Genomic DNA, 27,160 nt, shown 5'->3' with positions numbered 1-27,160 from the left:
GATTCATTGTTGATCACCCGACAATTTCAGCTTCTCCAACTGGGCGATTTATGGAGGACTACTTTTTCTTGGCGGATGATCTTCCTTTCTGTTTTTTTTTTTAATAACTCGCGTTTACCTTCTTTCTATTCGAGCCTTGATTTCGAGTGTTGCAACATAAGAGGGTGAATTGCGACATTGACAGGAAAAGGTGGACGACACTGATTTTGTGGATAAGTTTCACTTCTTCACAGTGAGGTGTTTGGTATTTTCTGGTTTGTGTCTCATCACTTCATCACCTTACAGACTGACCGCCATTATCTACATGTGGGCGAACCAATCTTGACAGCGGCTGTAAAATACATACTCATAAACATGTCATACGCTGCGTGGGCATTATTCATATTGCAATCATACGTGAAACATGGCCTTATTTACTCGACGCATTAATTTACGTTTCCACGGCAACATATAAATATCTGCTTTAATTAACGACTTTTCGAAATACTTCAAATGACATACGTCATGCACCTTCGCCTCTTTTTTTCCCCTAACATGAAATGTGCTGCTCGATGCCATACTGATTGGCTTCCATATACAGACCCGCTAAAGCTCATACAGATGTCATACGTCAGCCTAATCGACTAATTTAAGTAAATTCAGCATTTCATATCAGCTAAATCTTCTTTTTCGGTTGAACCAGTGATAGCTTCATAGTCTAAACATCCGTACCCCGTGCATATTACGACGTGCAGCTAAGCATAATCAGTTCATCGTCTGATCTACACGTATATGCACGACAAAAAACATGTGGAGCGTAGTAAATATTTCTGTTAAACGTTTTTATAATCGGATGCCATGGGCAGCTGTTTTTCAGTGTGGTTATTAGATTAGGCTGTAATTGTGTAAGTGTCGGAAAAACAAGATGCAGGCTGGAGTGGAAGGCTGCGCCAGCTGGACTTTGACGTACGTAAAGTAGCAGTGGTTAACTTGAGAAAGAGGTTATACGTCGACAATCCCAATACTGTCAACAATAATTCTACAAAAAGTTAAGCAAACATTTAACATAGTGACTATAATTCAATGTATGACAAAGTGTATATTACAAAATATGTATTAAAATGAAAAATCTTCATAATTATATTACCGGAGCATCCAATTTGGGAGCGGTAGATTTAGGGTCAATCCTAGGTTGAGACACACCTTGGAGTTCGGCATTAAGGGGATAGTGCAATGATTGGCTGATCCGTATCTGTATGATAACTTGGATGGAGCGGCTTACTTACCTTCAATAAGTCTTCTCAGTGAAGCAGCACTAGATAAAAGAGCAGTGGAAATCCGTCCTGCAACAAGTAAGCACATTACATGCACTCTAAGGACTCCTTTGTCGTCACATGACTGAAAAAATGTTAAGTACGACGTTAAACCCCAAGCACTCACTCACTCATAATTATATTTATTTATGTAGTTGTTGTATAACGCTAAAGTTAAGAATTTTTCACTTATGCGATTGCGGGTCAGTTTTATTGGTGTTGAATACCAAAGCGTATCGGGGAAAACCACCGAAATTTGGCAAGCTAATTTTCCTGCGTGTCGCACACAGATACGCACACTATACTGGTGGAAGTCAAGTAGCCTTCAAAGAAATTTCGTTAGAGGGCCACGTGAGCGTCATCAAGGGATCTTCGTAGCATGTTTCATGTTATTTTTGTTTATTAAAGGTGATGACAACACAGCATTTTGAGTAATTTTACAGTATCAGTAACGCCTAATAAATTGCAAGTATCCTCACTGTACTGCATTGCTTACCAAGTTCTGCTTAAGATCAGGTGCTACGATCAGGGCGTGTGATTTACTAGTGTTTAAGTATTTACTTGGACAGTTAAAATCAAACCCAGAAACCTCTCACCAATGCGGTCACTGTGAGTTCAAGTTCAGCTCATACTTGTTTCCTCTCTGGCCATACGAGAGAAGACCTTCCAGCAACCTGCGGATGGTCATGGGTTTTCCCCGGGCTCTGTTTGGTTTCCTCCAACCATAATACTGGCCTCCGTCTTGAAATACTCTTGAGCACGGCGTAAAGCACCAATCACATAAGTAAACAAATAAATAAGTTAAAATAAAACCCAGCATGAGGTAAATTTACAAGAGTCAGTATTTCACCAGTTAGGCGTGATCATTGGCCTCTCACTGTCCTCGCTTCTCTTGTTATTCTCTGTATACTGTAAGTCTTTTAGTATATTTGATTTACTTTCGGTCGATTTTGTACGCCATTCTCAAGAAAATTGCCCTTACGGCGGTTAGTTTTACTTAAACGTTTTAGAAAAAGCCGAGCTCACCGCACCTGCTCTGGCATCTGATACACCCGCATTGACAAAATCACAGCTAATTCAGTTGAAGCTGGATTCGAACATGTGACCTCATGGAGAAGGGCAAGTTGTCTTTTGAGTGAACCCATTTGCAGGTTCGTCGAGCGAGAACCCAACAGATACGTGGCGTAATGGAGACACATCATTCGGTTATATAGCAATACAGCAACTGACTCCATCAGTGAACAATACGTGTTTCAAGTTATTTTTTATTAAATACAAGTCTCTAGAGTCTATACAGAGTACTTGATACTAACAATATAGCGATACCGCAAGTGACTCCACCCTACCATAGGATACCTCGACATACATACATCAGCTCATCACAGGAGTACAAAACGGAAATTTGTTCTTTCTCAGTCATTTTCTTGCCACCTTCGTTTAATGTTTAATGAATCAACCAACCAATCAGTCAATCAGTCGATCAGTCAATGAATGAATCAGTCAACCAATCAATATTGTGCGCCAAAATATATGCTCTTTCGCTTCACAAATCTAGCTGAGGTTTTGTTTTCCTGCTCGTATATCAACTAACCACTTAACACATTCAAGTGAACATGAAGTCTACCACTATATTTCCATAGAGAAATGATATAGAATGACACACTTATCACAGAAAAATATGTAAAAAAATTCTGTAAAGTTTGAAAGCCGAGAAGATGAAGTTCAGCAATGGGGACATGGCGCTAATAAACAGTGTAGTTGAGTAGCCATGTTGTAGAAGACGTTATGAACTCGCTAAAAAAACTATACCCTCTCGATTGTCAGTGTGGTTTCTTATAGTGGATAGACAGATATCGATGCAATAAAATGGATTTTGCGCTTTGTTTAAGTATTAAGCTGATGCATTTTGAACCACACATTTGTGAGCAGGGAACAGAGAACGGCTGTCCTTGTCACAATGCGTACATGTTGGGCAGAATACTGCAGTAACCTGTCAGGGAGAACTGGCAAGAAAACCGCCTCGGGAGAGTCATTGCTTAAAGAAAAATATTGTGACTTTATATTATTTTTCCTTAGCAAAGTCAGATTTATTACGCAAATATCTCTCCAGAACCCGAATGAAAGAGTCTGTTATAATTCAGAAGGTCCTGCTATGTTCGGTGGATTGCCTGAAGTCGGTGCAGCCAGCCAGACGAAATGTTTACACCTATGCAGGTCGAGAACGTAGCGGGACCGCTAAAACTCGACGCCTGTGTCCACGAACATCGCCCAGACCGAGCGACAAAGCAAAAGAAACAACGGCTCTTTGAACACGAAACAGAGCTGATACTCTTGTGCGGGGTATCAGGCGTGTTTGGTTGTATTTTCTCATTGTCACATTGTTTAATACCGATGGTACGGGAGAGATCCTAGGTTTTGTGACGTCACTCTAGATAGCTATAATATGGCAAAATGGCGTCGTCAAATGAGTGGCTGGGTGCTGACGATTGTTTCCTTAATATTTTCTTGATAAGCAGTGTATAATTTTTTAAATATTTTTTAGAAAATTTTTTAGAAAATTTCTGGAATACTATTGTGTTAAAAGGTTCACCTTTAGTTGCTGACTTTATGTTCACTTTTAAAAGTGACTTAAGTTCTTTATGTAATCGATAATTTGCATTTGAGACCATGTATTACATGTACATGATCTATCCGGCAGGGAGGGTGTCTATATCTTTGTCCAGCGGACAAGGGATTGAACTGTTAGAGATGCAAGATGGCCGCTAGTGCAGGTCATCTGTATGGCCTAAATATCTCCACCTTTCCCCAGCTACTTTTATGCGATGTACATTCACGATGGACCTCATATTTAGCTTCATTATTATGCGGAACGAAATAACTAACCCGACACGAGCTCGTTCATTTCTTCGTACTTCTGGTGTTCTCGCGCACGAAATGTATCGCATTCCTCACGCTTTTGGCGAATTATTTTATAACACTGACCGACTTTTCATGTCCAAACGTGATGTGTACTTCCTGTAAAATGGGCTATTGTTCTCTAGATAAATGCGAACCAGTTTTTAGAGTGGTTAAATGTGGTTCCTTTGTTATATTCATTTTGATAAACGCATGCAGAGGTCTTTGCTGTAAAGATAGTGACAATTAACGAAGCTGGGGGTGGGTACGGGCCAAATGTTACCAAATTCAATGACAGAGATCGTGTGTAAAGTATTTGAGATTATTTGTGGTTTATTTGTGGACGATCGCTCACGCCAGGTAATGCTGAAGTAGTTTTCATTTCGTTGGACATGTGAGGCTCAGTAGTCGACACCCTGAGAAGAAAGCTTAAGTCAACTGACAAAAAAGTCTGAGTTATGTAATTGAGCTAATTCAACTCAAAAAACATATGACCAGATCACCTGATTCATGAAACTCATCTGGCCATAGTTTTGACTCACTTGGTTAGTATAGCCTCTTTCAGTTGTATGCCGGTGGTCGGCTTTATGGTCGGAGGAATTTAGCAGATCACAGATGGGACGAAGCAATCACACATCTCCAGGAGCATGATAAAGCTCGTGATTTAAGGGAGCAGCCGGCTGCAATTCATGTCTTGTTCGGACAAATCGACACACTGTTCATTTAGTATGTTTATGATAAGTAAATCAATGCATAACAGGAAAATATGAATGACATGTTCGAATGAATAAATATATGAACGAATGTTTAAATGGATCATCGAATATTTGTTTCAACGAATGAATGAATATGTAAATGAATGTTTTAATAAACGAATGAATAATTTTATGAAAATATGGATGGAAGAATATTTCAACGAATCAATGAATAGGGGTATGGGAAAGGAAAATAGATATTTGACTGAATCGCATTTCCAATGAATGAATGAATAAATGAGATTAGTTCTATGGTATCCTTTGTTCTTACAGGTTATACCGAAGACGGTTACGAATCCATGTTCCAGGTATGTCAAATTGCATGTACACGTGTATTTATTTATTTTCTTTGATTGTCGGTTTACGTCGTACTCAAGAATATTTCACTTATACTGTGGCGGCCAGCGTTATGATGGGAGGAAACCAGGCAGAGCCCGGGGGAAACCCACGAGCATCCGCAAGTTTGCTGGTAGACTTTCCCACGTACGGCCGGAGAGGAAGCCAGCATTAGCTGGACTTGAACTCACAGCGACCACATTGGTATAAGGCTTCTGCGTCGTTGCGCTGTGCAGGCGTGCTAACCCCATCACTCACGCAGGCCCCTTTGTGTACATGTGCAATGACTCAGTGGGTTATCATGGATGATCATTTCATAATGAAGGCATTCAGTAACACTAAATTGCATGTTATGGGTATCTTTTTTCCCAGACAAATTGAAAAGAATCCTTCCCATCTTAATCGAGTTCGTAATTTACACCCTGAGAAACTAAACAAAAATTCAGACAGCCGCTGAGGAAGCAATCCACTATCCCTTCTTTTTTTTCGCTCTTCTAAGTTGTTCGCCAACGCTTTCCAGGGCTTAGGCGGGTCGTAGGAGCTACTCAAGTGCATTTGTGCTTATGCACGTGTTCTATGTCTATATGCACATATATACGAAACTATTAACCGCACGGTGATCGCAGCAATCAACGTCTGAGGATGGCGCATGCGTGCGGGCGTCCTTTCGTGGATGTACAAGTGTTCATGAATGTATAACCAAAAGAATGGTGGGAATTGTATTTTTAACATATATGTGTATAATATAAACAGTTTAATACAGAATACGTACAGAAACGTTGATGGTCTACTTATTTCTTCACAAAAAATTCCTGTACTGTTTACAAATGACGTCATTTACAATATACATGAGAATAACATTATCACTACCAAAAAAGAAAAATGATACTTTTTATATTTAACCTGGTTTAAATTATTGTGTACTTAAAAGTTAAAGAACTTGAAAAATTAAAATACATCGTTGAAGGGAACTTATCACAAGAAGCTTGCAATTATCATGTATGAATAAGAGTGTGACAAGTGTCCGTATGTATATATACATTTACTCACGAGCGAAAGAATACGAAAGTGACATATAATTAAACGAGAGTAAATCTAACATTGGCTAGGACTGTTTTATATATAACTTAAATCATTTCCAAAGCCTCCCAAACATGATAAAAGCCTTTTTCAGGAAAACGTGATCAATTTAAAAATGGATGGTTTCTTTCGTTCGTCACTATTATACGCATAGGCCTACAATTTAATTTCATCCTAAAAATAACTATCACTATACCGAACGTCTGCCAAACGTAATCTCGTTATGTTATGTTTTACTTTAATATCGCATACCCAGACTTTATAAAAAAAACATCTTTACTAAGATTGTTATATTAATGTTATATATGAGCACTTTAACGAGTACGTGTATATAACGACGAATCGGATTTGTATAATCTTGGCATGTACTGTTCTTTAGCAAGAGATATCACATGGTATTCTTAATTGCAACGTTTGGAAGAGACTAGTGTTTAAGACAATGTAACTTTTTCATATAAAAAAAACAAGCCTTGCAGTGTTTTGCTTTAAATAACCTACTGATCTTTTACACTTATCTGACAGTTTCTGCGATAAAGGCTCAGTCTGTGTTACTAGTATTCTATTAACGGAATACTGAACAAGCCTCTTATCTTTCCAAACAACTCATGTAACGATATACAGACTAACTTGTGTTTCTCTATGCAGACTGACAGTGCTAAATCAGTGTGACCCATTTAACCCGCTGGGAAGTCTGTTTTGGTTTTCCTTGCGTACGACACTGCTTCATATCTGTGTCTAATTCCCTGTAGCAAGAGGGCTGTGAGTCGTATATTCTCCAGACTGAATTAGATGGCAACGTTGGATATATGCACAGTTGCAACCAACCCACAACTGACATACATATTTTGATTATCGACAACTTATATACTTGCATGGTACACGATTCGAATACTGATTTCATTCATTCACCTTGAACCCTTTGCGAAATTCTGATATTACTGAAAACTGTTAACTGCTTCTGTTTGTATGACTCCGTCTTAATGTGGTACTTTGTAGACTTTCTTAGTTCTTTGGTGGTTTGTGTTGAACGTTATTGACGTAGAACGTTCATTTTGGTTGACGTCTGGTATACAAATGTTTGTCTTATCGCCTAGATTAGCATAGCTCTGAACGAAATTTCTGCCACATCACGCCTACATGTGTCTCCTCGCGCTGGGTTAAAGGAGTACAAGTTTGCACTGCGTCGCGTTACATGAATCTCGTCCTAAAGATATCTACTTTCTTTATTCTTGGTGATTTCCGCTAAAGACTGTTTTGGAAATTTGTCTTGCGAGTAAGGAGCGTCCGTTATGTTTGACGATTGGTTTACGAATTGGTTGACAAAAGTCTAGGCATTTTAGATGCAATTCAATGTTCTTATCTTTTTTCTTTAATATAATTCGAGCTATTCGAATGAATGAATGCTTAGGGCTAAACGCCATATTGGTAGCATCATGTAGCCATATCATGGCTGCGAGTACTCGTGTGTTAGCTTTGAGCAATATTATAACCAATGCTTCAAGGGCTTTCTCTTTCAGTAGATTGTATATGCCTAAGTATAAGTCTGGTATAAAACTTCAAAGGAATCAAGTGTCAGGGGAGCGAATTATCTGGTGAAATATGATGGATAATGCCTTTCTTCTTTCGCAACAAACTTCACCCCTTCCATTTCCAACGCGATGTTGATTTACAAGAGTGTTCCTTCAAGTGCCATATAACACACTATTTCGTTACCAATGACGACACGTGTGGGTCTGGTTCTTCGTCAGCGATAATGGCATTGCTATCACATGTAGCGTGTCAAGTTCAAGACCACCAGGGTCGGTTCAACGTCAATTCAACCCTGTAACACGCTGAGCCTGTACAAATATATCCCCCGGGCACACTGAGACGAAGGCTATATTAAAACCCAAACACGCTTGTGAGTCGTACGGGGATCTTCAGCATCTACACACATGGCCCAGCGTTCTTAATTTGACATAATTTATGATTGCCATTTACGATGGGCGTATTTTGACGAAATGGGAAAGATAACTGCCAACTTCAGATGCTGTATATTTGTAGGTGTATGTAGTAGGTACCCTATGTTGACGAGATAGAACTTTGCCAAACTATGCATTTAAATATACTCACAGGAAAGGCTGTTGTCCGTTTCTATATGGACTTTATAAATATATAAATACATATATAGTACTTCTTCTGGGAAAATTAATTCAAAATTTCGTAGCAAAATTAGAAGGCCGCTTGAACTGACCCCAGTTCAATTGAATTAAAAGTTGACGTCTATTTTCAGCAGTTTCTGATACTTACCTGCCTCAAAGTTTAATCATGGAATTAAAAAAACACAGCATTCCTATTCCGCAAGGCAATTTGTGGGACGATTTTGGTCGTCAAGTCCACGCAGAACTGCGGCACACGCTTCTGAAGGTTCCAGTTAAGGCTTCCGGCTATCATGTGCGCAACTGCTTCGTTATCCACGTTTTCTGCCCGTGGCCTCAGCTAAAATCCGGATTTTGTATGAACCCAATGCGTCGTGCATGCACGCCGCGATTTTGAAGAGAGAAAAATCACCACTTTATCAGATTTTCTGCATGTCACTCGTCTGAAATTGATTGAAACTTGCAGGAATTATCGAAAAGGACCATATCTTCTTAGTCCTCACTAGAAATCGGTGTGTGCCGCAGTTTTGGAGTGGATTCAACGGCAACTTCGATGCGAAAGTCCTAAGCTGAATGGACCTGCCGAGTTTTTGAATTCAAAACACGTTGAGGCAGGTAAATATCAGAAATTGTTGAAATAGACCCTCAACGTTTAATTTAATTGAACTAGAACTGACCCCAGTTGTGGAAAAACGTTGATTCTCGTATAATGGGTCATTTCACAGGCAATTTTACATGCGGCTTCATGATTTTGATTTCGTATGTAGTCCAAAGAACTTCGCTAAAATTATAACTATGCGCGGCCTTTTTAAGTATTTCTTTATTATTTTTTTTAAATCTACCAAAGTGTGGTCTAAATATGAATGTGATTTGAGGGTTGGAAAAGTTATGATTTTATAGTGTCTCTTTCATTTATCAAATTTAAAAGTCAATACTATACCCTAAATAAAATTCGTTACTATAGCTAAAGATGTATACTGACTATCTAATTTATATCATTTACAGTTAAAATGGCCATTTTCTCAGGCATACCGGGGCCTCCGTGGCTCAGTTGGTTAGCGCGCTAGCACAGCGTAATGACCCAGTGTCTCTCACCAATGCGGTCGCTGTGAGTTCAAGTCCAGCTCATGCTGGCTTCCTCTCCGGCCGTACGTGCGAAGGTCTACCAGCAACCTGCGGATGGTTGCGGTTTCTTCCGGGCTGTGCCCGGTTTCCTCCCACCATAATGCTGGCCGCCGTCGTATAAGTGAAATATTCTTGAGTACGACATAAAACACCAATCAAATAAATAATAAATTCTCAGGCATACCCATAATACGATAGCTGGATTCGAACTTGCGACGTCATAGGCGCAAGTTATATTAGTCGCAGCGAACCAGCGATTTGCCCCCTCTCATCTTGGGCGGCCCCGGTCATCGGGTGAATATTGCATAGATTGAACGTAGAACATTTGCTGTGCCGCAATATGATTAGCTCAGATGGCCCATAGATTAATTGGAATTGCACAAGACAGCCCACATTGAGACAATCTACATTCACTTTAACCCGCATTAGTGTATTCCTAATCAGGGAAGGTTGTTTTCCATTAAAATTGACATATCCCATTTTTAAGGCAATTAGCCTGCTTTGAAGCATTTCACCCTCCAATATACTCAGCCGTAGGAGGGCGCTAGTAGAAACCCCATCCAGCTGGAATTTGATATTGCGCAGGCGGAAACCAAACACTGACAGAATTTCAAAAAGAATTTTGATCAAGCGATTGTTGTTTGTTTTGACCCGGGATAGCGTGTGCGGGGGGAGCTTAACTGAACACACCCCATGCCGTTTACTGATTACGAACACATGGCGGTAGTACTGTATTTCGTAATGGATAAATATATCATTCTAATTTAAACCCAAGGCGCCCGTAATTTTTGTCAGTGAGCTGGATTTCTGATCCCTCGAAACTTTCCTCAGAATATACCTTTGTCGAGGTCGAAAAGAGAATAGGTCATGCAAGCATGCATATACGGTCACGATGCGTCTTCTTCGTGTGTGACGCCTCCGTAGCCGAAGTGCTTAGCATGCTAGCGAGGCACAATGACCCAGGAGCCTCCCAATAGTGCAGTCGCTGTTAATTCAAGTCCAGCTCATGCCGGCTTCGTCTCCGGCCGTGCGTGGGACGGTCTTTCAGTAACCTGTGTATGGTTGTGGGTTCCCCCCCCCCCCCCCCCCGCTCTGCCCGGTTTCCTCCCAACATAATGCTGGCCTCCATCGTATAAGTGAAATATTCTTGAATATGGTGTAAAACATGTCACATAAATAAATATTTGTAAGAATCTACTAAACTCTAAAATGCAGATGTTAACATGGCAATATTTTGTAAGTGGTAAAATAATAGAAACATATTGAAATGCTGTAACATATGAATTTTACAAAAAAATCTTAGTGTTTCGTCGCGCTGTTATTGTTTGTAGCTGTTAGCATAAATTAGATAATAAGCTTTTAAACATTATGCAGAAAACAAAATCTGAAACTGTTAATTTGAACACAAGATATTGTTAAATCACGGATTTTCTAATTAATGTTTAATGTGTTAAGTTTGACAGTTCTTTAGGAAGTGTTAACCTGTTATTATAAAGCCTTTACTCCTCCACGACCGCCTCAGTGTTGGTTTTAGCATTATTATTATTATAAAGCCTTTACTCCTCCACGACCGCCTCAATGTTGGCTTTAGCATTATTATTATTATAATAATAATTCCTTCTCAACGACCGCCTCAGTGTTGGCTTTAGCATTATTATTATTATAATAATTCCTCCTCCGACCGCCTCAATGTTGGCTTTAGCATTATTATAATATTTCCTCCTCCACGACCGCCTCAATGTTGGCTTTAGCATTATTATTATTATAATAATTCCTCCTCCACGACCCGCCTCAGTGTTGGCTTTAGCATTATTATTATTATAATAATTCCCCCTCCACGACCGCCTCAATGTTGGCTTTAGCATTATTATTATTAAATAATTCCTCCTCCACGACCGCCTCAATGCAGCTTTAGCATTATTATTATTATAATTCCTCCTCCACGACCGCCTCTCTGTTGGCTTTAGCATTATTATTATTATTATAATTCCTCCTCCACGACCGCCTCAATGTTGGCTTTAGCATTATTATTATTATAATAATTCCTCCTCCACGACTGCCTCAATGCTGGCTTTAGCATTATTATTATTATAATAATTCCTCCTCCACGACCGCCTCTCTGTTGGCTTCAGCATTATTATTATTATTATAATTCCTCCTCCACGACCGCCTCAATGCTGGCTTTAGCATTATTATTATTATTATAATTCCTCCTCCACGACCGCCTCAGTGTTGGCTTTAGCATTATTATTATTATAATAATTCCTCCTCCACGACCGCCTCTCTGTTGGCTTTAGCATTATTATTATTATTATAATTCCTCCTCCACGACCGCCTCAATGCTGACTTTAGCATTATTATTATTATAATAATTCCTCCTCCACGACCGCCTCAATGCTGGCTTTAACATTATTATTATTATAATAATTCCTCCTCCACGACCGCCTCTCTGTTGGCTTCAGCATTATTATTATTATTATTATTATTATAATAATTCCTCCTCCACGACCGCCTCAGTGTTGGCTTTAGCATTATTATTATTATAATAATAATTCCTTCTCAACGACCGCCTCAGTGTTGGCTTTAGCATTATTATTATTATAATAATTCCTCCTCCACGACCGCCTCAATGTTGGCTTTAGCATTATTATAATATTTCCTCCTCCACGACCGCCTCAATGTTGGTTTTAGCATTATTATTATTATTATAATTCCTCCTCCACGACCGCCTCAATGCTGGCTTTAGCATTATTATATAATAATAATTCCTCCTCCACGATCACCTCAGTGTTGGCTTTAGCATTATTATTATTATAATAATTTCCTCCTCCACGGCCGCCTCTATGTTGGCTTTAGCATTATTATAATAATTCCTCCTCCACGACCGCCTCAATGCTGTCTTTAGCATTATTATTATTATAATAATTCCTCCTCCACGACCGCCTCAATGTTGGCTTTAGCATTATTAATATTATAATAATATTCCTCCTCCACGACCGCCTCTCTGTTGGCTTCAGCATTATTATTATTATTATTATTATTATAATAATTCCTCCTCCACGACCGCCTCAGTGTTGGCTTTAGCATTATTATTATTATAATAATAATTCCTTCTCACGACCGCCTCAGTGTTGGCTTTAGCATTATTATTATTATAATAATTCCTCCTCCACGACCGCCTCAATGTTGGCTTTAGCATTATTATAATATTTCCTCCTCCACGACCGCCTCAATGTTGGTTTTAGCATTATTATTATTATTATAATTCCTCCTCCACGACCGCCTCAATGCTGGCTTTAGCATTATTATTATAATAATAATTCCTCCTCCACGATCACCTCAGTGTTGGCTTTAGCATTATTATTATTATAATAATTCCTCCTCCACGGCCGCCTCTATGTTGGCTTTAGCATTATTATAATAATTCCTCCTCCACGACCGCCTCAATGCTGTCTTTAGCATTATTATTATTATAATAATTCCTCCTCCACGACCGCCTCAATGTTGGCTTTAGCATTATTAATATTATAATAATAATTTCTCCTCCACGACCGCCTCAGTGTTGGCTTTAGCATTATTATAATAATTCCTTCTCCACGACCGCCTCAATGTTGGCTTTAGCATTATCGTTATTATAATAATTCCTCCTCCACGACCGCCTCAATGTTGGTTTTAGCATTATTATTATTATAATAATTCCTCCTCCACGACCGCCTCAATGTTGGCTTTAGCATTATTAATATTATAATAATAATTTCTCCTCCACGACCGCCTCAGTGTTGGCTTTAGCATTATTATAATAATTCCTTCTCCACGACCGCCTCAATGTTGGCTTTAGCATTATCGTTATTATAATAATTCCTCCTCCACGACCGCCTCAATGTTGGTTTTAGCATTATTATTATTTATAATAATTCCTCCTCCACGACCGCCTCAGTGTGGTTTTAGCATTATTATTATTATAATAATTCCTCCTCCACGACCGCCTCAGTGTTGGTTTTAGCATTATTATTATTATAATAATTCCTCCTCCACGGACCGCCTCAGTGTTGGTTTTAGCATTATTATTATTATAATAATTCCTCCTCCACGACCGCCTCAGTGTTGGTTTTAGCATTATTATTATTATAATAATTCCTCCTCCACGACCGCCTCAGTGTTGGCTTTAGCATTATTATTATTATAATAATTCCTCCTCCACGATCGCCTCAGTGTTGGCTTTATCATTATTATTATTATAATAATGGAGTTGGAGTTTTTGCCAATGAGCAACAACTCTTGCGGCTCACCGGCGGCAGGTATGCACGAGTATGACCACCAGTGTGGTCGACTTTTTAAAGAGAGTTGAAAGGCATTCAAAATTTTGACCTTTATGGCTTACTTTATGGGCTGTACTGACTGTATTTAGGAACTCTGACGTCACATCACCTTTTTTCCCCGATGTTCATCAGAAGGAAAGAATTTTTGAGAACATTATTTCAGTAATCTTTTACTCATGGGAAAAACCTTCGGTGAGGTCATAAACTCTGATAGTATGGTCCACAAAGTCACTTTAGATTCAGAGGGTTAAACGGTTTTAACTCTCTGCACAAAGAAAACTATAAAAGATTAAAACAAAGTATACTTGTGCATAGTGTTAAGTTGTCTGTATGGTGGACCTTAGTTCATATTTTAGCTTTCTTTTACTTTAAGTCTTCTCCGCAGGTGAACTACCTATGACTAATATTTGTTTCTCATGTTTGTTTTATCTCGTCCCCAGCAAGTGACCTACCTGATTCAATTCACGACACCTCCGCGCAGGTGAATTTCCCAAGACAGTACATGACTTACGTGTAGTTTATGTCCTCCCCGCAGGTGAACTACCTCAGTCAGTTCATGATATACGTTTATTTTATGTCTTCCCCGCAGGTGAAGTACCTAAGTCAATTCATGACTCACCTTTGCTTTATGTTTTCGCCGCAGTTGAACTACCTTAGTCAGTTCATAACACGTTTGCTTATTGTCTTCGCCACTGGTGAACTATATAAGTCAGTTCATAACCCACTTTTGTGTTATGTCTTCTGCACAGGTGAACTATCTGAGTCAGTTTCTCATCATGGCTCACCTGTTACCGGTCATGAAGAGGTCAGGTGACGACTGTCGGATTATCCTCGTCTCTAGCATTGCTCACAAGTTCGCAAGCTTTTGCATGAGCACGATACAAGGCAAGGAGGTGAGCAATTTCAACAGAATGAAGTACTACGGCAACTCCAAGATGTACCAGGTGAGTTCACTGAAGCATCTAGTGTTGAAGTATGAAAGGATAACCTCAAGAAATGAAATGCATACAAAGGGTAATTAATGTGTCGAATTAGTATATTTACCGGTATTTATTTATTTGATTGGTGTTTTACGCCGTACTCAAGAATTTTTCTCTTATAGGACAGCAGCCAGCATTATTGTGGGAGAGGTAGAAATGTGTGGAGTAAAGCACCAACCTTTGGCAAGGTACAAACTCAAGATTTGTGCATAAAATTCAAACACAGCTAGAAATAAAATATTTTGCTCTAGAAAGTTTATGGTTGATTCTTTACCATAAGACGATGTACCAACCACAATATAAATTCTTTCCTGTTCTGAGTTTGGCTTGGTAAGCATCGACCTGATTGGTGAGTATCAGAACGGACTTGGCGATGTCACGAACAAGTGAAAATTGTTAGACGCGTGAAAAGCAGTTTACAAGGATACTCCGATTAAATTCCTTTGGCTTGAATTTTGTGACAATGTTATAAGATAAGGTGAATGAACGTCGGACGTTTGCGGCTGCTTCAAACATGTCAAATAAAAGTTGTCAATTTCCCTAATAATGAGACATTCTCATATTCGTGACGCGGTTCCAAGGCTTATCAATGGCATAAAATCTACATTTATAACCACATTTCTACATTTATAACCACATTTCTACATTTATAACCACATTTCTACATTTATAACCACATTTCTACATTTATAACCACATTTCTACATTTATAAACAATAAAAAACGGAATTTGTTTTCCTTTTGCAGATTATGCAGATGTATTCCATGGTTCGTCGTCTGCAAGGCAGTAACATCACAGTGACGGCACTACATCCGGGCATCGTTGACTCAGAGCTTTCCAGAAATTTCCAAGATCGATTTTATTACAAGCACATTTACACAGTTGGCAGATTATTTGGTAAGAAAACTTTTGCCATGCTCCCATATTGATCAGAGACTGGTTTGCCCCCTGTCAAACAATACATTAGTATATTAAATTAGATATAACAGATATTTGTTGGAATACTTTGATCAGTATATGGAAATAAAGTGATACGAAGCTTAAATAGCTGTGCATGCAGTTTATAGCCGGGCCTACATCGTTTTTTCAGGAATAATTAAATGGTTGAGGAATAGGGAGAAAGGGGTCTTTTAATCATTTATTTGCCGTAAATTTTCTATAATCAGAGAATTTTTTATTGGAATGTTACATGACCATAGAAGTATTTGCGAAGTATCACATTGTGGTGGCCGGGCTGATTTCACTCTTCTAGCTGTAATCTTTTATGTTATTCATACTGTTAAATTCCACTCTTCAAGCTGTTATCTTTTATGTTATTCAAACTGATAAATTCCAGTCTTCTAGCTGTAATCTTTTATGTTATTCATACTGATAAATCCCACTCTTCGAGCTGTAATCTTTTATGGTATTCATACTGATAAATTCCACTCTTCTGGCTGTAATCTTTTGTGTTGTTCATACTGATAAATTCCACTCTTCTTGCTGTAATCTTTTGTGTTGTTCATACTGATAAATTCCACTCTTCTGGCTGTAATCTTTTATGTTATTCATACTGTTAAATTCCACTCTTCAAGCTGTTATCTTTTATGTTATTCAAACTGATAAATTCCAGTCTACTAGCTGTAATCTTTTATGTTATTCATACTGATAAATCCCACTCTTCGAGCTGTAATCTTTTATGGTATTCATACTGATAAATTCCACTCTTCTGGCTGTAATCTTTTGTGTTGTTCATACTGATAAATTCCACTCTTCTGGCTGTAATCTTTTGTGTTGTTCATACTGATAAATTCCACTCTTCTGGCTGTAATCTTTTATGTTATTCATACTGATAAATCCCACTCTCCTAGCTGTGATCTTTTATGTTATTCATGCTGGTAAATTCCACTCTTCTAGCTGTAATCTTTTGTGTTGTTCATACTGATAAATTCCACTCTTCTAGCTGTAATCTTTTATGGTATTCATACTGATAAATTCCACTCCTCTAGCTGTGATCTATTATGTTATTCATACTGATAATTCCACTCTTCTAGCTGTAATCTTTTATGTTATTCATACTGATAAATCCCACTCTTCTAGCTGTAATCTTTTATGGTATTCATACTGATAAATCCCACTCTCCTAGCTGTAATCTTTTATGGTATTCATACTGATAAATTCCACTCTCCTAGCTGTAATCTTTTATGTTATTCATACTGATAAATTCCACTCTCCTAGCTGTAATCTTTTATGTTATTAATACTGATAAATTCCACTCTCCTAGCTGTAATCTTTTATGGTATTCATAATGATAAATTCCACTCTCCTAGCTGTAATTTGTTATGTTATTCATACTGATAAATTCCACTCCTCTAGCTGTAATCTTTTATGGTATTCATACTGATAAATTCCACTCGCCTAGCTGTAATCTTTTATGGTATTCATAATGATAAATTCCACTCTCCTAGCTGTAATCTTTTATGTTATTCATACTGATAAATTCCACTCTCCTAGCTGTAATCTTTTATGGTATTCATAATGATAAATTCCACTCTCCTAGCTGTAATTTGTTATGTTATTCATACTGATAAATTCCACTCCTCTAGCTGTAATCTTTTATGGTATTCATACTGATAAATTCCACTCTCCTAGCTGTAATCTTTTATGGTATTCATAATGATAAATTCCACTCTCCTAGCTGTAATCTTTTATGTTATTCATACTGATAAATTCCACTCTCCTAGCTGTAATCTTTTATTGTATTCATAATGATAAATTCCACTCTCCTAGCTGTAATTTGTTATGTTATTCATACTGATAAATTCCACTCCTCTAGGTGTAATCTTTTATGGTATTCATACTGATAAATTCCACTCGCCTAGCTGTAATCTTTTATGGTATTCATACTGATAAATTCCACTCTCCTAGCTGTAATCTTTTATGGTATTCATACTGATAAATTCCACTCTCCTAGCTGTAATCTTTTATGGTATTCATACTGATAAATTCCACTCTCCTAGCTGTAATCTTTTATGGTATTCATACTGATAAATTCCACTCTTCTAGCTGTAATCTTTTATGGTATTCATACTGATAAATTCCACTCTCCTAGCTGTAATCTTTTATGGTATTCATACTGATAAATTCCACTCTCCTAGCTGTAATCTTTTATGGTATTCATACTGATAAATTCCACTCTTCGAGCTGTAATCTTTTATGGTATTCATACTGATAAATTCCACTCTCCTAGCTGTAATCTTTTATGGTATTCATACTGATAAATTCCACTCTCCTAGCTGTAATCTTTTATGGTATTCATACTGATAAATTCCACTCTCCTAGCTGTAATCTTTTATGGTATTCATACTGATAAATTCCACTCTCCTAGCTGTAATCTTTTATGGTATTCATACTGATAAATTCCACTCTCCTAGCTGTAATCTTTTATGGTATTCATACTGATAAATTCCACTCTTCTAGCTGTAATCTTTTATGTTATTCATACTGATAAATTCCACTTGTCTGGCCGTAATCTTTTATGTTATTCACACTGTAAATTCCACTCTTCTGGGTGTAATCTATTATGTTATTCATACTGATAAATTCCACTCTTCTAGCTGTAATCTTTTATGGTATTCATACTGATAAATTCCAGTCTTCTAGCTGTAATCTTTTATGGTATTCATACTGATAAATTCCACTCTTCTAGCTGTAATCTTTTATGGTATTCATACTGATAAATTCCACTTGTCTGGCCGTAATCTTTTATGTTATTCACACTGTAAATTCCACTCTTCTGGGTGTAATCTATTATGTTATTGATGGTGATAAATTTCACTCTCCTAGCTGTGATCTATTATGTTATTCATACTGATAAATTCCACTCTTCTAGCTGTAATCTTTTATGGTATTCATACTGATAAATTCCACTCTCCTAGCTGTAATCTTTTATGGTATTCATACTGATAAATTCCACTCTTTTAGCTGTAATCTTTTATGGTATTCATACTGATAAATTCCACTCTTCTAGCTGTAATCTTTTATGGTATTCATACTGATAAATTCCACTCGCCTAGCTGTAATCTTTTATGGTATTCATACTGATAAATTTCACTCTCCTAGCTGTAATCTTTTATGGTATTCATACTGATAAATTCCACTCCTCTAGCTGTAATCTTTTATGGTATTCATACTGATAAATTCCACTCTCCAAGCTGTAATCTTTTATGGTATTCATACTGATAAATTCCACTCTCCTAGCTGTAATCTTTTATGGTATTCATAATGATAAATTCCACTCTTCTAGCTGTAATCTTTTATGGTATTCATAATGATAAATTCCACTCTTCTTGCTGTAATCTTTTATGGTATTCATACTGATAAATTCCAGTCTTCTAGCTGTAATCTTTTATTGTATTCATACTGATAAATTCCACTCTTCTAGCTGTAATCTTTTATGGTATTCATACTGATAAATTCCACTCTCCTAGCTGTAATCTTTTATGGTATTCATACTGATAAATTCCAGTCTTCTAGCTGTAATCTTTTATGGTATTCATACTGATAAATTCCACTCTTCTAGCTGTAATCTTTTATGGTATTCATACTGATAAATTCCACTCTCCTAGCTGTAATCTTTTATGGTATTCATACTGATAAATTCCACTCTTCTAGCTGTAATCTTTTATGGTATTCATACTGATAAATTCCACTCCTCTAGCTGTAATCTTTTATGGTATTCATACTGATAAATTCCACTCTTCTAGCTGTAATCTTTTATGGTATTCATACTGATAAATTCCACTCCTCTAGCTGTAATCTTTTATGGTATTCATACTGATAAATTCCACTCTCCTAGCTGTAATCTTTTATGTTATTCATACTGATAAATTCCACCCCTCTAGCTGTAATCTTTTATGTTATTCATGCTGATAAATTCCACTCTCCTAGCTGTAATCTTTTATGTTATTCACACTGTAAATTCCACTCTTCTGGGTGTAATCTATTATGTTATTGATGCTGATAAATTTCACTCTTCTAGCTGTAATCTATTATGTTATTCATGCTGATAAATTTCACTCTTCTAGCTGTGATCTTTTATGTTATTTATACTGATAAATTCCACTCTTCTAGCTGTAATCTATTATGTCATTCATAATGATAAATTCCACTCTTCTAGCTGTAATCTTTTATGGTATTCATGTTGATAAATTTTCATTTGTTATTACTTTAAACACCGTACTTACGTTCCATAAGGTTGTCATAACATACATACTGAAGATTAAAAGCACAGTCTGTCTTTTGAAAGATTGTATGGTGAGATGTCATTTGTTTAAAAAGTTTTATTGTAGGCCGACTTCCTCACATCAAAGACGTTAATTACCTAGCAGGACTTCGTTACCGCACGCTATTTAAATAGTTCTGGACAGAAAAACTTCCCGCACATTGCTTGGTTGTTTAAAACATCTTCAAGTTGCACTGCCCGGTAACTGTATACAGCACTATGCGGATGTGGTACATTTCCTGTAGGCCTATCTTACTGCTGTTATGCACTAGTACCTGAATTAAAAACCCCGTAACTCTGCATGTTCTCTGAAATCAATTAAATTTCGGAAAATTCTCTTTTTTTACTTGCACATAGGTGTAGTCCGGAATCTGTACCAAGGTTCAGCAACCTCACTGACCTGTGCAGTAAACCCGGAACTAAGAGGTACTACAGGTGTTTATTTTGTAGACGCCAAACCCGCCACATCGTCTCGGGAATCCAGGTAAGCTAAACACAATGATGATACGCTCTCGAGGCAAGACAAACACGTTCATTACACTTTCTCAAAGCAAGACAAATACGTGCATTAGACTCTCTAAATGCAAGCTAAACACATTGATTACACTGTTTTAAAGCAATACAATCTCATTGATTACACTTTCTCAAAGCAATATAAACACATTGATTACACTCCCTCAAAGCAAGCTTAATACATGTGCATAGATTATACTGTTTAAAGGCAGGCTAAGGCTTGGTTCCACTCTTTAAAGGTAAGCTAAGCACATTGGATACAAGCTTTGGGTTTGGTCACGTGATCCATCATTTTGTTTCACCTGGGGTCCAATCGGTTAATCCATGATTCAAACAATCAATTAATTTACATCCCTTATAAATCAATAAATCTTCATTCAAGCAATTAGTTTCGTTTATCTCTCTGTTCCAGAAATACAGAATACCAAGAGCAATTGTGGAAATACACGCTTGACTGTTTGAAGGATTACCTTACTGATGACGCCATAATGGGACTTAAGGAAGTGACGTCAGAGAGGTGAAACACGTAAAGAGGTTTTGAAGGGACCAAGTGGTTTGTGACAAGCGGCTTAGGACAAGTGGTTTATGACAAGTTCTTTGTGACAAGCGGTTTGTGACAAGTGGTTTGTGAGACACACGAGAATGTAAGAATATTTTGGCAACAAATGCAAAGTGGTGGAAATTCTCGTGGACACTTCTTGAGCGACTCGTAACCATAGTGATAGAACATGCTCACGCGCTACTGCATCTCTGCAGTACAGTTTTCAAACCAAAGACAGCACAGCGAACATACAATAATGCTCAGTCAATGTTGATGATTCCGTGTTATAAATATTTATGATGTGACGTCGTTTTTGAACGAAACAGCAAGTGTACTTTCTTTCCGACGAGATTTGTTCTTCAATCAAATCAATTTTCCGGGGTGTGTGTGTGTGTGGTGGGGGTGGGGGGGGGGGGGGTGGAGGGTTGGAAGAGTAATCAGATGTCCACAGTTCAGAAAAACCCTTAGAATTGCAAGTCTAGCTAGTGGGACATCAACGTGTGGCAGAAATTCATTGAAAGACTCACAGCTCTGAGATAGTGAAACTGACACTAACAAGTATGTGTACACAGTGGTAATACAAAGGCGTTCTCGTCGCGTTGCGCTCTCAATGACGCCTTACATATATGGTGAAAAGGTGATGTTGAATTGTAAATAATCATAAAGTGACATGGCCTTTATTTAAGCCAGTCGTGTGTTATTTGCACTGCCTGCACACAGTGGGTTGGTACAGTCGTGCTGATTGGTGGTATGTCCAAAGGTGATATACATGTATACGACTATCATCTATCTACGATATATAGCCTGGAGCAGCGTCCAGGGTACAACCCATTGTAGATAGGCTATATAGAGGATCTTGCTAGCCGAACAATAACATCTTGTCTACACATTGAAGCTACAGTGGTACGGTCTAGTATAACCGGACTGCGCCAATGTAACTGTCAGTCTGGGCGATGAGCTCCACAATGTAACTGTCAGTCTGGGTGATGAGCGCCACCAATGCAACTTTCAGTCTGGGTGATGAGCGCCACCAATGCAACTTTCAGTCTGGGTGATGGACATCACCATTGTAACGGCCAGTCAGGGTGATGGACATCACCAATGTAACTGTCATTCTGGGTGATGGACGTCACCAATGTAATTGTCACTCTGGGTGATGTACGTCACCAATGTAACTGTCATTCTGGGTGATGGATGTCACCAGTGTAACGGCCAGTCAGGATGATGGACGTCACCAATGTAACTGTCATTCTGGGTCATTGATAAAGCCATAAAAGGTACGACGAAAGTAAATGTATGGTATCGCATTCACCTATTTTGCATAAAAACAAGTCTAAACACAGCAGCCTATATATGAACTCTGTCTTGACTCGGAATAGCCTATATAGATCAAGGTGGTTACCTTAACGCGATAGTTTTACACTTATTTTTTTTTATAAAAAAACAATGTAATGGGCTCTGTTCACGTTCTGGAGGTAACAAGTTTATACTTTCAGAAGAAGGCTGAATTTATTCTAAATTAGTTATAATGTTTTTATCCAAGATCCTGCATAATTGGCCTTTGCGTCGACAATGTACCGTTGTAAACCAAAATTGGTAGGGCACGTTCTGTTACTGTTTGCGGCGTTTTTGTGTCATTAAGCGGTGGGCGACACTCCTGATGACGTTTGTGCACTCTTGTCTTTCACTGGTGGGTATTCATATCTGTACGTCACATGCGGGAAAGTTCGCCAGTAACTTAATAAAGGTCAGTGGTTTACGCTCTGACTTCCTTCACTAATTAAACTGATACCGTGAAAGTGAAAGTGAAAGCGAAAAAGCCGAAAACCTTACCGTCGTCATATAAAGTAATTCATCGCCATTTAAGTAATCAAGCGTCCATGAATGAATAATTACAATATTGCATTTGAAAGAAAAAACCCCATATATTTGTATATAAAAGGTGATGAGTTTTTCGCTAGGCGTTGCAACACATTTATTAGGATTAAATTACAGTGTAACTGAATTATTAGCTAATTATTATCATTATTTTTTAATATTCATAGTATTTTGGTTTATGGGCGTATAGAACAAATAATAGTTATGGCTGAGAGTTTCGTAGCAGAGGCCTCAGAAAGGACCTTTTTGTCACCAGTAGTTTGTGATGTGTTCCGAATAAAACGTGAATTGGTCCGGCACTATTTGAAGCGCAAGCATATGTGTCTTGTCCTGCAAAAAACCAGCCCGAATCCTAATAAATTGTTTTCTAAAAAGTATAATTAATTGTGTCCCAAAATCAACATGCAATTCATTGTTCATCTCATAACGGATATTTATGTAAATTTTTGAATCTGCATAATCGTGTACATTTTAGTCGACTGTATAAATATCTTTGCAAAACTTAATACGTGGTGAACAATTTGTTTGTAATGTGATATTGTGTAATGTGTAATGTGTACGAATTATAAACATCCTAGAGCAAGTCATTTTAACTGTAGTAGTGTTTGAATTTTTCATTTAAATCTTAAGACACTTGAGAAATATGAACTCTGGTGCCGATTCCCACAAAGCCCTGCCTAACTTAAGTCAAAGTTTGGTTCATTTCTTGGTGAAAGTCAGGTTTTTTGCTCAATAATTTGATATTTGAATCCAATGATTATGTGTTTCAATGATCAAAGTCTGCTTACCAAAGAAAGGGATGCTGTATTTTTTTTCTTTTATCGTATATTTGTCTAGTTCTATAGTATGTTCAGACACATTTTGTTATCAATTTTGTGTGTACAAAATCAAAAGAAATTTATACATGTAGAATAGACTTAAGGGCGTGTGGAAAGTAACACCAAGGCGGCAATAATAAACGGTCTAAGTCCAGCGATCACTCGGTCAAACCCGAAGCTGTAGGGCTTAAGCGGGTTCGTGGCTCGCGCGTATACCGGAAGATGGGGGAATCGCACAGCGTAGACGTATATAGGTGTTCGTCGAATCCATCATATTTTCAGATAAAAATCTATATACTACATTCGCCTATGAATTATAGGAGTTATAGGTTAAACAGGCTTAAGCCTGCATGAAGGCAGCATGAGCTGACTTGAACTCACAGTGACCGCATTGGTAAGAGGCTCCTGCTAACCTGCTCAACAAAAAACCCAAAAAACAAAACAAAAACAAACAAACAAAAAAAAAAACAAAACAAAAAACAAAAAAAGGACAGAAAAGACCCCAATGAATTAGACCCAAATAGATCAAATAAATAATGATACATATATATCCACATTAATAACTTTGAATGTCCATAAGTCCATAAGTCCGTCTTGGAGAGATCACTGTCAGCCACGCTGAACGTGTTCATGAAAGTGACCCCGATAGTGTGCAGTTCTCGAAGCCAACAGCTCATTGAAGAATACATGAAAAATATGACTTTATGGAAAATTAAGAAAGATATGCCAAAAAAATAGAAAAAAAGTTACTCGAGGTTGAGGAGTTTGGGGCGGGCTCCGTGGCTGAATTGGTTATCGTGCCAGTGAAGCACAATGACCCAGAAGCCTCTCACCAATGCTGTAACTGTGAGTTCAAGCCCAGCTCATGCTGTATATGTATGCCGGTAGGTCTGTCAGAAAATCGCGGATTTGTTGTGGGTTTCCCGTGGCTCTGCCAGGTTTCCTCCCACCATAATGCTCTGCCAGCTTTCCTCCCACTATAATGCTGGCTGCCATAGTATAAAAAATTTCTTAAATACGGCGTTTAAACAATCAAATAAATAAATCAATCAATGATTGCCGCCATAATTTCGTTTCATCTAACCTGGAGTAGTGTTATCCAGGACAAACCCAGAAAACCCCGCCAACAAAAATTCCAGTGCCACTGTTAAAATTTGGTCTGCGATGTCACTTCCTGAAAGGTAAGAGTGGGAACAGGTCAGGTGTGAAAAGTTTACTTAACATTTTTTGATTTTTATGAACGATTTAAATAGGATGAAAACGCTACTGTTGCGTCATTCAAAGCAAAACGCTCCATCAGCCTATCGTTTGTTCCGTAAAAAACCTAAAATCTTAAAATACATGTAATAATTCATTGTGGACAATGTTTTCACTGTTTTCTCCAGTGACATATTTTTCAGGTTTTGTTTTCCTTTTACTTTAAGCTTTGGGGATGTTAATGTCAAGAGAATTTTTGTTGATGGTTGTTTTCCAGCCAGACGGTTTACAAACATGGGGCGGGTTGAAGAGACATTACAGGTGATTTTTGGCTAAAAATCCATGAACAAAAATTCGATCAAATTTTTACTATTAATTTAGAAAAGCTCAAATAATTGCCTGCACACGATACTCGTCAAATGAATGCATGTATTCCCGTTCAAAATCTGTAATAAAGTTTCGTAAAATTTATAGTAATACTGGCCGCTTTATAATGTTTTTAAGTTTTAGGATCATTTTAATACCACAAATAGTATAGATGCATGTCCGATCTTTTTTAAAAACAATAATTTGAGCTATGTTTGATAAACGGCAAACATTGATTTCAATAATATGGACTTTGTTTACCGAAGTGCTCCGTTATAGCCTCTTTAGGCATGTTGAACTCACCCGTATGGACAGCACTCTGCTTCTCTACCATCCATGCTGATACGTCAATTAAGAGAAGTTTCGTATCACATTTTGGATGAGCTTTTTATGTCATTTAATCCTAATTTCGTTCTTTGGCTGAATTCGATACTCTTCTGTCGTTAAATTTGGTAAAATTTTCTGACACAAAATATCAAGTTAGCCATATCACTGACTGCCAATGACTCGATCTTATGGTATTTATGTATGTATACATTGGTCCATGCCACCAACGTGCTGTTATACAAAAGATTGAAGATGGTTAATCTAAGAACATAATAAATTAAATTGAAGCCAACTGAGACTGATTTAAATATTTCAGAAATCCAACAAAACCGTCGAATGTCCAAACATAATGACGAACACTCACCCATTATTGGTATAGGAATAGTAGCGAACAAAGCCCCGAACTTGCCAAGACAGCCCAGTACGATCATCAGTAAAACACAAATCTGTATTATTTGGTTTTTATATAATTATGACGTCACTTGAGGAAATGGGTTTTTGCCGTCGAAACCTAGCATATGGACTTTAACATCATGAATTAGAAACAGTGTTCTAACTTTATTGTCCTTGCAATGATATGGACGTTCCACATATCAATGCGTAGAGCTCATGTTGTAAAGTGCCACTGACTAAAGGCAATTGTGGTGACGAGGATGATTAATTTTACAGACAGCTGAATGTAGGCGACTCTCTAAAAGGAATAGACTATAGTAATGTAATAACTACCGATTCTTTTCCAAGATTCGCGCGGTGTCATTTCAAACAAATAATATATATAAAAAAAAAACAACAACGGTACATCACAGTTAGCATCAACGAATGCTTTATCGTGCTGGCTGAGCCGCATTATTTGCATAGCTAAAATAATACGGGGTTGATCTTTCATGACAGTGTTACATGAAGTTTGAGTTTAACACCGTCACGATGGATGTTTTAGCCAATCGGTTGTACTCTTTATAGGTCACGACATGGGTACACTGAGTGACTTGATCTATGATTAATTATGCGGAAAAGTAAATCTGAATTGATTTAAGCTTACATACAATCTGTGTAAGTCTGGTGGTAGATTATACAATTTCTGTCACATTTACATAACCAGGCCTCGAGATATCCAAAATGTTCGCAATCAGAATGCCACAAATTAGACCCACCAGTTCACCTTAGTACAAACTCTATTTTGCTGTTCAATTTTGTACCCTAAGAGCATTGATGACGTCACTCTTTTCTCACATTGGCAACATTTGGAGTACTAGTATTTGAAAAGGGGGCTTCCGCGGCTCAGTTGATTAGCGCGCTAGCGCAGCGTAATTCCCCAGAAGACTCTCACCATGCGGTC

At 37.7% G+C, this 27,160-nt stretch overlaps 1 protein-coding gene across 1 annotated transcript in view; it reads left to right on the top strand.

Annotated features, from left to right (window-relative positions):
• LOC135477962 (retinol dehydrogenase 12-like) overlaps nt 1-21,617 on the top strand; it is a 38,434-nt gene extending 16,817 nt beyond the window's left edge. Inside the window, exons 4-8 of the mRNA XM_064758199.1 lie at nt 5,216-5,250; nt 14,690-14,884; nt 15,668-15,818; nt 20,542-20,668; nt 21,110-21,617. Coding sequence (XP_064614269.1) covers nt 5,216-5,250; nt 14,690-14,884; nt 15,668-15,818; nt 20,542-20,668; nt 21,110-21,218 — 617 coding nt within the window. The 3' untranslated portion in view covers nt 21,219-21,617. The remainder of the gene's footprint in view (nt 1-5,215; nt 5,251-14,689; nt 14,885-15,667; nt 15,819-20,541; nt 20,669-21,109) is intronic.
• Nucleotides 21,618-27,160: the final 5,543 nt, after the last annotated feature.

This window comes from Liolophura sinensis, chromosome 11 (assembly GCF_032854445.1).
Source record: "Liolophura sinensis isolate JHLJ2023 chromosome 11, CUHK_Ljap_v2, whole genome shotgun sequence".
NCBI classification, from domain to species: Eukaryota; Metazoa; Mollusca; class Polyplacophora; order Chitonida; family Chitonidae; genus Liolophura; species Liolophura sinensis.
Note: the sequence above shows the minus strand (reverse complement) of the source record. Positions and strands in the feature narration are given on the sequence as shown.